General features: G+C 42.5%; 1 protein-coding gene across 1 annotated transcript in view; it reads right to left on the bottom strand.

Moving 5' to 3' along the window:
• robo1 (roundabout, axon guidance receptor, homolog 1) overlaps positions 1-11,785 on the bottom strand; it is a gene marked incomplete at its 5' end in the record, with an annotated part of 252,027 nt that extends 240,242 nt beyond the window's left edge. The window contains one exon of the mRNA XM_083886423.1: positions 11,653-11,785. Coding sequence (XP_083742549.1) covers positions 11,653-11,785 — 133 coding nt within the window. The remainder of the gene's footprint in view (positions 1-11,652) is intronic.
• Positions 11,786-12,281: the final 496 nt, after the last annotated feature.

The raw sequence follows: 12,281 nt of genomic DNA on the forward strand, positions 1-12,281 counted from the left end.
GCGGGAGGGCCGGCTACGATCGTACAGTCGAGCAAGTAAAGAGGAAAGTTGTAAGCGCCGCGGGTGTCCTGCCAGATTTCCGGGCAGTGTGTCTAAAAACGTCCCGACAGCGGGAAAAGTGTAATGTGAAATGGGCCTAAGTCTTCTGGGGATCAAAAAAGTATCACAACTCGAATTCTGATTCAGAGAGATCACACATATTGACAATAACTCCCCCCATGCACACGACCGTTAATGATGGAGTTCCTCAAGGCTCTGTATTTGGACCGTAACTCTTCACCTTTTACATGAAACCTTTTTATATGCTCGCACCGAACTACAACATCTGCAGGTTACCTCGGTGGGGAGTCGGCCCCGATTCCTGCCGTAGACAAAGGTTTGTGAAAGCACGACCTGGAGAGGCAGAGCCCTACCCAGACAAAGGGATCTGAAAGGGATGTTCCCCAGGTATAAATGTTTGGGGCTCACTATGCTCTGGGTCTTTCTCCAGTTAAGACCACTCGTGTGTAGATTGACCTTTTCTCTGCAGAGGAAATCAAACCTTGTCGGGCCGGCAGAAGTCTCCATTTCATTCTTCACCAGCAGCAGAGAATTTCCACAACATGACACGCGGTTTTACTTATGCACACGTCCACATGAAAGAAACATGGAAGCTAGGTCTCAGCTACCAGTACCTTAACCCTTCCGTGACCGGATTTTGCGTACATACTTCTCATTACCATAACTCCTAGACCGTTTGCCATATCTCGAAAATCCAAAAACTATGTTTAAGCGATCTGTCCAGGGTGTGACCCCACCTTTTGCCCTATATCAGCTGAGATTGGCACAGCATCACCACAGGACATTCATGTGGAGGATAAAGCGATATTAAGATGGACGGATGGTTACCTAAAGTGAAAGTTATTTCAGAAATAGGGGGCATAATCACTCATTGAACATTTATGCCTCATTATCTTGAGTATATTGTTCTTAAAATGGATTTACTGTGTTTATACAAGCTCAAAACCATAGAAGAAGATAATTAGGTATAATCTTGAAATCCTCTAACAACCTAAAAACAGCTTGGGGCTCAATTTAGAGTGTCCAATTAACACCGAACAAGGAAAGTGAACCGGGAACCCTTCGGTCCTAAGCCAAACAGGGACATTTATATCTGTTAAAACTTTATAGACTTGCCTTGTGTGAAATATTTCACATGAGTCGGGGAATTCCCTCTCATTTGTGACCAGACAACAGAAACGTCTATTTCTGCTCGTCTGCCTCGTTGACTTCCACTTATGTGACCTTCAGCCAAAAATGTTTCTGGTCAATCGCGTGACCTAAACTTGTTAGAGGCAGAATTAAAAACAACTGTGCGAGTGAGTGTCTCGAGCATTAAGATGTTCCCATGCATCCTGGAGGTGTGAGGCCTGGGCTATAATTACCACTTCATCAGCGAAGTCAGGGGAAAACAGAGGCCTGGTCTGGGATGGTAAACAGCTTGTCCCGTCTTTGCTGTGGTCGGACTGGAGGCTTCGCTGCTGTCAGCCAGACAGACTGCCTGCCTTACATGTGAGCACTTATGTCTGTGCACCCTGCAGTGTGTGTGTGTGTGTGTGTGAGAGAGAGGTCGTGTCATCAGCAGAAATCATAATGAAAAAGCTGACAAACAGCACTATGTGCTGAACCCATTCTGTCCAGTGTGAGTATTGAATTACATAAATCAGCAGAAACAGTATCTTTTATTTTTTTTAAAAAATGGCAGGATGTTCGTCACATTCTTCTCTTTCACATTTCCCATCAATTCTTCACTCAGATGTCACCAATTCTCCTCAACAACAACAACAATACATATAGTATTGGAAAGAATTTTACTTTGACCTATTGCTTTCCCGATAATGATTGTAATTTATCCAGTTTCCTTTCATCTGCTTAGATTGTGTAACACATAAAGTAGCATTTTTGTCATATTATTATATTATATATATCATATATTTGCTGCTTTAATACTTCAATTGGCGGAACTTGAAAGTTATCCAAACTAAAATGAGAATTTTTTCTCCATTTACAGTATATTTTCTCAGATTAAAGTCTCAGAATTCTGAGATTAAAGTAAAAAATTCTGACTTCAATAACAGAATTCTGAGAAAAAAACTCATAATTCTTAGATTTAAAGGAAAATTCTGACTGTAATCTTTGTGTGTGTGGCTCTAATACTCTTCAGTATTAGTGGTACCGATTAAAGTAATTATTTTGGGTTTGTCAACCTTTTTTTTTTACTGTACAAAAAACCCCTTTACTGAATAAAGGGTTTTAAAAGGGTTCTTGGTGGAACCCTCCAAAAGGGTTCTCCTAGGACCTATGAGGACAATCCGAAGAACCTTATAATATACTGTTCTTGTACGTGCTACCATATTATGGTTATACTTGGTAGTATGGCTCTAGTGGAGGATGTGGTGGAAGTAAAGGTTGCTAGTAGCCAAAATAAAACCATTTAAATACACTTAAAATGCATAATTACAACACATTTAACCCTTAGGATGACAATAGATGCATCACATTTTTGTGAAAACCTATGAAATTAGAGTTGTATAATTAGTCAAACCACATATTTAACTCACGCATTTGCCATGAACTTTGTATTACATGATGTAATATATTATAGTACATATAGAGTTTATTATAGTCTATTAAACTGGTGTAAAACATTACATCACTAGTATTTACATTATACGGTTACCGCACTAATCGGGGGCAACTCAATTCAAATGAATGAAATGAATAAATCCATAAATAACAAGTGTTGCACTTTGTCGACTTCATGGCGGACAGAAATGTCCAGACAACAGACGTAAAGGAGTTAAACGCATGTGTTTTTTCTTTACGTTTAATTTCGTCATTTCGTATGAATCCAAATCCAGATGTGGGAAACAATAACTAAAATACGTGTGGAAAAATTTTGCCTGTCAAAAAAAAAACACTGAAGAGAAAGTGCCGTGAAAATGGGAGAAAGAAAACATCAAGGAGTGGCGACCATTTGAATTTTGAACCTCCAAAGAGCCGCGTTGGTGCTTAATGACCGCTGACCTCACACATCCACACACACACACACACACACACACACACACACACACACACACACACACACACACACACACACACACACACACACACACACACACACACACACACACACACACACACACACTCGGGTATCCAGACCTGTCAGAGCCTCGTATTTATGAACCGCATCTAATCACGCTGTCCACCTGTTTTTTCACTTCTCAGTTTCATAATGGACGTCGTAAATCCAGGGCGCACGAGGTGGCTCTCGTGTCACATGACACCGAGCGCTGCATCTTTCGGCGGATAAAAAAAACAAACACAGTGACTTTGTGGGCGAGGTTATGAACTCGGCGGGAAACGACACAGACGCCTATCTATGAGCATAAGTACATGATAGAAACGGTCGAGATGTGGTTGTAATGGACCTGTTTTTGTAAGTGCAACATGAAAGGATCTCAACTCTTATGGAGCTTTAAATTGCGTTTGATAGTCGAGCCAAAAATGTAGGTCAGACACGACTTTGTCAACGCTGAAATAAACTTGTGAAGGATAGTTTTAACCCTGACACGTGAGTCCAGGGTTCCCACGAGTCCTTGAAAGATTAGGAATTTGAGAAAAAGCTCATGAACTTTTGGGAAAAGCGGCCTAAATAGACATGGGTCATTGAAAGTGCTTGGATTCCGTGCAAGAAAGAAGTTAAGTTGATATTTACGTCGATGTCTCCCTTGTTTGTTGCGACGCCACCTAGTGTTTCACGCCCTGCATTGCGTGATGTACGTAGACGAGGCCCACGCGGGGAAAGTCATAATCACTAGCGTTGTTGTTTCTCTCTGCTGTCAAAGTGAGCGTCCTTGCAGAACAATGAGCGAGTAAAGCTAAGCAAGAGAGAGCAAATTTTGTTACATGATGCCTGGGAAATTCCAAGATCTCTGTCTCAACTAAAAGACAAATGACAAAGACTGACTTTGACCAAGATCCCAAAAAGGACAATCACTTGTCCAGATGCAGAGTATGCTGCACATTTATATAAGTGGACGCCATCATGGACAAAGATGCTCTAAGTTCCCTGCCCATCTTCAGTTGTGTCAGCACATTCAGTCCTTGAATTCGAGGGAATTGGTCCTGGAAAGTCCTTGAAAAGTCCTTAGATTTGATGTCAATCAATATCAGTCATGTATTTAATAGGTATATTAATACATTTTGGATGAAAATGCCTTCATATTTTGTATTAAAATGTACCTAAATACTTACTGAAATACTTTCTTGGAAACAACGTGATGACATCACAAGTACACCAAAACACCAATGGTGCTGCCATTGACGCTTTGATTTACCCCGACACTGACTCATTAACAACCTTTCATAACCACACTTGAGTTTTTCTTTTTTTATTCTTCTCCATCGAGTCATGTGAGGTCAAATAATTCATCTTTTCTAGACATTGAGTACAATCAATCCTTCAGCAAGCGCTACACTCTTAGAAATAAAAGTGCTAAGAAGAACCATTTCTGGTTCTTCGGCTTGTCCTCATAGGAGAACTCTTTTTGGATGGTTCCACCAAGAACCCTTTTAAAACCCTTTGTTTAGGAAAGGGGTTTTAAAGGGTTGTCTGGCTCAAAATGGTTCTTACTGGAACCATTAGTGTTACCAAGAACCCTGAAAAAACCCTTTCTTCTGGAAAGGGTTTTTCAGAAGCAAATGGTTCCAGGTAGAACCTCAGCCCTTGTAGAAGGACCCTTTTGGAACCCTTATTTCTAAGAGTGTGTGGTGTGTACAACTTCACAAGGTCACTTCCTGGGACATTAAATACAGCATGTTTTATAGTTTATTTTGATCCGTTTTGATGTCTTTTTAACCAAGCGTTTTTCAGACACCTCTTACGCAACGTGTGAGTTTTAATCTCATTAAATCCTCCTCCTCTAAATTTCCCCTCTACCCAGGAAACAACACCACTAATGCCACCTTTGTGATGAACCTGATGTGAGACGGGCACTAATTGAGATCCTCAGCTCACCGTTTCCTCATTAAAACTGTCTGAATCTCTGAGAAAAAAAGACAATTAAATACCAAAAGGGGAAACATCTGGACCTCCGTGCTCATTAACACCTACAACAGTGAACCGGAGCTCGAGTGTGAATCTCTTTTTAATTTGTTTTTACAATTAAATAAGATAATGTAAGTGCGATATTACTGCTACAAAGAATGATTTAAATACACACACACACACACACACACACACACACACACATGGTGTGATGCATTCCTGAGGCATGTGCTTGTTTGTGTCTACTGGTTTTTGGGGTCAGTGTTGCTGATGACAGTGTTTCTGATGACAGTGTTGCCTGCGGTGAAGACTGTCTGGACTCCATCTGGCCTCTGACCCAAACCGCAGGATTCAGTCCACAGCTCATTAGCACTCATTTAATTCTCGCTCTCTCTCGTCTCCACCCGGCTTAAAACGTCGATGTTGCCATCTATCGGACACACGGGAGGAGGCCTCGTCAATTCAGGACATTCCTTCCCGTAATGTAGATAAAAACACACTTTTATTACATAATTTTAGCCACAAAACCCAGAAATGTAACTCAAATTTATCTTTCATTTACTTTTCTAGCAGAAACAGAAACAGGCAGCATCCGTGGAAAAACTCTCTGAAATATCTGGTGCTTTTTTTGATTGAGTTCTGATGAGCAGCCAGTCATAGCTCTGCAGCCTCTATTAGAGGCGCAAAAAAGCAAAGTAAATTATCTGTAAATCCCATAATCTCGCTCATCCATCACATTGATGAAGGCGGTGTCAGCGAAGAAGAGGAACCCAAACCACAGGGAACCACGGACGCTGGTGGTCTGCTGCTGTTCCACACGGGGACTTACAGGGTTTTTTTTTATGTTTGAGTACTGTAAACATACTGAGAGGTGAATTATGGGATGTCACTTTGTTATTAGTGACTAGTCCTTGACCGGGTCCAAAACACTCTCTGTGCTTTCTGAGTATAACAGTTTTAAGTAGCACTGGGCACGCTAACGGCTGCTAACAGCTTAACGGCATTAGCGTTTACGCATGATGCGTTTCCATGACTACTGACTGGTAAAAGACACGCGCATGTTTATGTGAATCCCGATTGTTAAAATGAGTCTGTAAAGTAGCGCTAAACTTTAGTAGTAATAATAATAAACAGACTGTTCCAGTTCGACTGTAGGCGCGCTAACAGTGCTAAAGCAGCTAATGCAGCTAACGCAGCTAATGGAGCTAACTGGTAAACGGTGCCTAGACTCCGGTGCCGTGGCACGTAAACATGACGTCACTCTCATCTTTTTCCGGTCAGTCGTCATGGACACTGCGCACAGGAAGTGATTCATTTAACGTGAATGCCGACAGAGGCAACAGCAATATTGCACTCGAAAATTGAGAAAGAGAATGACTAAAAAACATCGAAGCAAAGTCTCAGCAATGATAAATGCTTCTTGTCGCCGCCCACCGCTAACGCTGCTGCTGCTGCTGTATAATCACAAATGCTCCCTGAGTCAGGTCTGATAGTTTTGCTTGACTGAGTCTGTTTTCAGGCACAAGGACGCAAAAACCAAACAGAAGCAGATGATAACATAAGAAAGAAACTAGAGTGGTGATAGTCGACGACTACTGATGCTCCGCGCTGAGTCCATGCGCCGAGTCCATACGCCCACATTTTTATGCCAATTTTAAAGCAAAATTTGCATAGGCAATGAAGGCCACTTTGGACATGTGGTGTGCAGCGGTGACCTTGGAAAGTAGGTCAAGGTCACCGATCTTCACACTTGTTCAAGATACTTGTAAGAGGCATCCACAGTGCCAGTTTGGCAGCAATACAATAAATATTTGTCAAGTTATCGCGTTGACAAGTTTAAAAAGTGCCGGTTTTGGCTATTTTCCATGATACAAGTGCAGCTGTGACCTTGGAAAGTAGGTCAAGGTCACCCATCTTCGAACTTGTCCAAAATACTTGTAAGAGGCATGGACAGTGCCAGTTTGACATCAATATGTCGAATATTTGTCAAGTTATCGTGTTGACAAGCTCGTAAAGTGCCTTTTACACATTTCTCACATTTCCCCGCAAAAAAAACGCGTAACAAGAGACACCTTCAGCTGTCAGTCATCAAAAAACTACAACTGTGATGGAAAAATGTCTTAATGTAGTAAATATCGGCCAGTGATGTTATCACTTGTATCTCTCACGCGTGTTCTTTGTCAGCTGCCAAATTGATTTTTTTATGCGCACACCTTTTTTTTAGTATTTTCAACAGATGCATATGCATATACATGAATGTTTGTGGATAAGATGGCGAGATTAGAAAACACAAATATGACACGGCGACAAAAGAAAGTAAAAGGCTCGTGTTTAAGTGTTCTGCATAAAGTACAAGGTCAAAGTTCACAGCAATAACGTGCAGCTGTTACTGAAACACGATCACAGATAGGGAACAACATTCACACCAATAATTTCCACATCCACAGCAGAGCTACATCTTTGTCTTTGTGCTGAAAATAGATTCCCCAAAATTTCAAAAAAAGGAGAAATAAAAGTCTCAAGTTTTGAGCTGGAACACCGGCCATCAGTTGATGTATTGTCCGTATAAAAGCGGTTTATTGCAGCTTTAAATAACAAGGGTAAAATAAAAAAGCCTCATGGCTAAAGTCGCACTCTCCCTGATAAATATGTTGGTTTGCCAGAGATGGAGGTCAGTGACCCCCAGAGCTCCTAACCACGCCGCTGATTTACGGCTTGTGCAGTAAAAAAAAGTGTACAAGTTATCAATAAAGTTGATTGACAAGGCAGAGCGAAGAGCGATCGAGCGCACACCCGGTTTGTATGAAGGCCTTTATGACATCGTACAGACTGTGTGTGTAACAAAACTGCAGCTGCACGACTGTGTCCTCCATTTATTTTTATTTATTTAATTATTTTAGAGCCACTTTTATAGCTGGAGGTTATATCACCAGTAACATTTATACACACACACACACAAGAAGGATAAGCTGGGGTTTTTGTGTGTGTGTGTGTGTGTGTATGTGTGTGTGTGTAACCAGTTTTCAATCATCAAATTGAGATTTTAGACATTTCCCTGGTCATTTTTTTTTAGATTAACCCACGTTTTTAAGGATTGTTAAGTCTTTTTAACTGATCTACAGGTCGGTAATTGTTGGGCTTGATTCTTGTGTCAGATGGCACTACTACTACGCTAGTGGAAACACAACTTAGCCGTGCTGTGAAAAAGTGAGCCGGTTGAAACACACCATTCGGACACTTCACTGAAACAATGATGTCTAAATGTGCTTTAAAAATCTGAAAGGAAAAGCTCCAACTCGTCCTTGAATCATCACTTTGAAATTCTGCATTCCCATTTTCAAAAACCTAAGTGAAATCAAAAGGGTGAAAAAGGTCTCCTGCTTCAGACTGCGGCACAAACTTTTCCATCAAGAATACATTTTCAATACGGCACAATCACAGGCCAGCAGCAGCAAACCTGATGCAGAAAACGCCGATCGAAAACGGCATCGTTTGACCAACAACTCAACCAGTTTAACACATCATTATTAGGCATCAGAAAGGGGCGGAGTTTGTTTTCAAAAACAAAAAAGTGCAGACAAAGAAGTGCTTGGAGGTATTTTGTACTGTATATACTGCAACGTGCTGTATAAATGGGAACAAAACAGACCAACATAGTTTATGTTCACAGCCTTAACGCCACAGAAAATATTAGTGAAAGTCTACATTTCCACAAAAAATGGTATAGTATAAGACAGAATCTGAAAATTTTGGGGATTTTTGGGAAAATACAAAAATGAAAGTTTGGGAAAATAATGATGTCCAAGATAGCGCCACCTCTTGTCCCTGTCGCCATTATTGTCTTCTTCTTCTATGTGGAGTTTGTACACAGCACTTTTCTGTTTTATGGTGTACTTCTACAGTAGCAGCACAGCACCACACACAGGCCTGGCATATAAACGACAGCGTATATAGAGATGTTTTTATGTGAAAACGCTTATTTAAAATGATGCTGTGTTTATGGGAAACTTTTTGAGAATGAAAAATATAAAGATTGTGGAAGGTAAAGTTCTGTAAAAACTTTAAAAAAGAGAGTAAGAGTAAGATTTTTGTCAAAGAAACTCAAAGTCAGAGGAAATGAAGCTTGATGGTCAAGTTATGGCTCATCAGTTCAGTTTGTACGACTCGGGGTCCAGACAAAAAAAATAAATAAAGGGACAAAAAAGAGAAAAATAAAAAAAACTAAAACATGGGAGATTTCAAAAGTCTTCTAAACTGGTAACAAACAGCAGTTTTTCTCAGTTTTCCAGACTAAAATGCAGCCCCAGAGTTTTCAAATGAATAAAGAAACAGCAGCTTTTTCTTACTTCTTCTTCATTATTGAGGCAGTAAAATGTTTTTAATATGGACGACAGGTGTATCCGCATCAGGATTTATGCATTTCTAAAGAAAACTGGAGCAGTGAGCTTGGATGTGACATTTCCTCCCACGTCACCTCTCACTGAACCTCATCTCTGAGTTGTGTGTGATTTAATGAAATCAGAGGAAAGTGTAGGATCCGAGGCCACAATTGCACTTTACAGCGTTTGGCAGCTGCATCTTCACTGAAGCGCCTAAATATAACCGCAGAAATCCAGTGCCATCAAAACGGTTAAACAGAGATCACTTTCCCCCCCACCCGTCACCCTGAGACCTGGGTTGACTTTGTGCCTCTTCCATCCCATTTCAGTCATTTAATCTTGGAGGAGTATCGAGATTGTGATCTCCCGTTGACCTCGGCGCAGGAGGAGGAAGGACATTAAAGGACACCGCGGGTCCCCCTCCCCGCTCTTCATCACTCAACGTCAAGCAGTCGTCGGCTTGCCAAACAATCCCATTAGCCACCAGCAGAAGCCCGGGGGCCGAGCCGGGCCAAACAACGTCTTTGAATCCGCCGCAGCTCTCTGCTCATTTTGACCAACATCTATGCACTCGTGTGTCAGCATACGTAATGAAGTCGCTCAAAAGCTTCACTCAGCTTTTACTCGGAGGAAATAGGCAGCCCATCATCGCTCCGGAGTAGCTTTTTACAACTCAACGCTGATCAATTAATGACTATGAACGAGGCTCAGTGCGAGAGTGAGAGCGATGGAGAGAGAGATCGGTACGGGGGGGGGGGGGGGGGGGGGTACTGTAGAGTGATGCTGAGAGAGAGAGGAGAGAGACAGGGAGTGGGATAATAAACTAGGAATTGCACCTCGCAGCAAATCCAACAGCAGAGGAGCACGTATTGATATCTCTGAGAGATGACAACACATGGCAAGGTCGCTGCCAGCCCCCCAATACTGAGGCGATTTATTTCACTCTCATATCCAGGACGTCTGCAACAGAGAAATGAGCTGCGGCTCCGAACATTCAACACTTTCTCAGATTCATAAGTCTATAAGGAACCAGGGGCTGTCACGATATGAGACTTTACATCTCGACACCAACACACAGGAGCAAGAGTTCTGTGCTAACCCTAGCCCAAGCCTTTACCCTACCCCTAACCCTAACCTAGCCCCATTTAACTTCCCTTCACAGTGGGCCCCCTCTTTCCTGCCCAGAGCTCTGCCTGGTGATCGTACCCTGGTCCCGTCCGCTGGCCCTGGAGTGGACCACCACCACCAACCAGATCAGTAAGCTAGTGCTATTTAAGTTTTATCTTTTAAACTCCTAACACTAACCCTAACCCCAACCCCAACCCTAACCCGATACATAGGAGAATGATCGATACCCAAACATTAACATTTTTTATGTTTCCTAACAAAGTGTGAGGCTGCGCAGTTGAGTTTTCTGCCACAGAAAAGTCAGTTGAGACTGAAACAGCAGCTGCAGTAAATGAAAGTGAAATGCAGCGTCGGACGATTCCCAGCTTCACAAGTCTCGGGAATATACTTGACACCAGAAATTTCAATCTCAACAAACACTACCGGGAAAGACACTCGATACCGCGTGCAGTATAGAACAATATCAATATTTGAATCTGTGTTTATTTGAATCTGTGCTTTCTTTCTGCACTGTGACTTTGCACCATATATTTCCCGAGAAGGTGAGGTTTAAGAGTTTTCCTCCAGCACATTCAAAGGTGGGGAGGGAAACATGGGTTTGTCACGGAACTCGTGAACCACAAAAAAAAAAGGAGAAAATACTCATCACTCAATGCCGAATTCGATGCCACCAAAACAGTTTTTTGAGCGTCTGATGTCGTGCCAAAAAAAACATTCAGGTATAATTTACCCGTACAGTTTCATTCTTCTGATGACTTGGCACCATATTTTCATTACTGATCAAACACAGTTGGCAAAGTGAGTTTGTTTTGTCAACTTTTCTCAACTTCAACCTATAATTTCTCTGTAAGAGAATCACGGACACTCGTTAATACACTGCTAATCCAAAGATGTAAGTGGTCATATCGATGCTGTTGTAACCGAGTAACTAATTAGACACTAAATTTTTAGCATCATTTAGTATCCGAGAGATGTTTTTGCAAGTGAAAAGAGCAAGAGAAGGAAATAAAGGGGGAGGAAGTTGAGTGTCGCACACGTGACGATGGAGTTACTCACGGCCTCGGTCACCTTTCCACCTCCAGCTTCCCCTGTACTTCCCCGAGCCGTTCCCCGGCGCACACACGCCGCCGCTCAGCACCTCCGCCAGCACCACGACCACCAGCAGAGGCATCCGACCGCCTGAGGCCATGCCTGCCTGCCTGCCTGCGAAGCTTGGCTACAGCAGGGAGTCGAGGAGGGCCGCGGGGAGCCCGGCGCCGCACGCCACAGTCATATCTCGCTCGTACGCAGACGCGAGGGGAAAGAAGAAAAATCCAAAAAAGAGCAAAACGAAAACCTGGCTGAGGCTGAGGCCACAACACTGAAGCTCCACAGGAGGTCAAAGTGGAGTGATCCTGCTGAAGATAACAGCGTCACAGAGAGAGACAGTAAATCCAGTGCTGGTCAACAAGTCAGTATTCCTGCAGCTTGAATCTGCTTTTTTCCCCCCTCTTCGTTTGGAGTTGTGACGATATTCAACGTCAAGCTGAGGTTAGATGTAACAGCTCCCAGGAGCAGCAGCAGCAGCAGTTGTCCAGGTGACACATCACTGATCCAGCCAGCAGCAGCAGCAGCATCCAACTCTTTTCACCTGCACCAGGCAGGGATGGAGTGAGTGTGTCTTCCTCCTCCTTCTCCACCTCCTT

This window comes from Microchirus variegatus (genome assembly GCF_963457635.1).
Source record: "Microchirus variegatus genome assembly, chromosome: 3".
NCBI classification, from domain to species: domain Eukaryota; kingdom Metazoa; phylum Chordata; class Actinopteri; order Pleuronectiformes; family Soleidae; genus Microchirus; species Microchirus variegatus.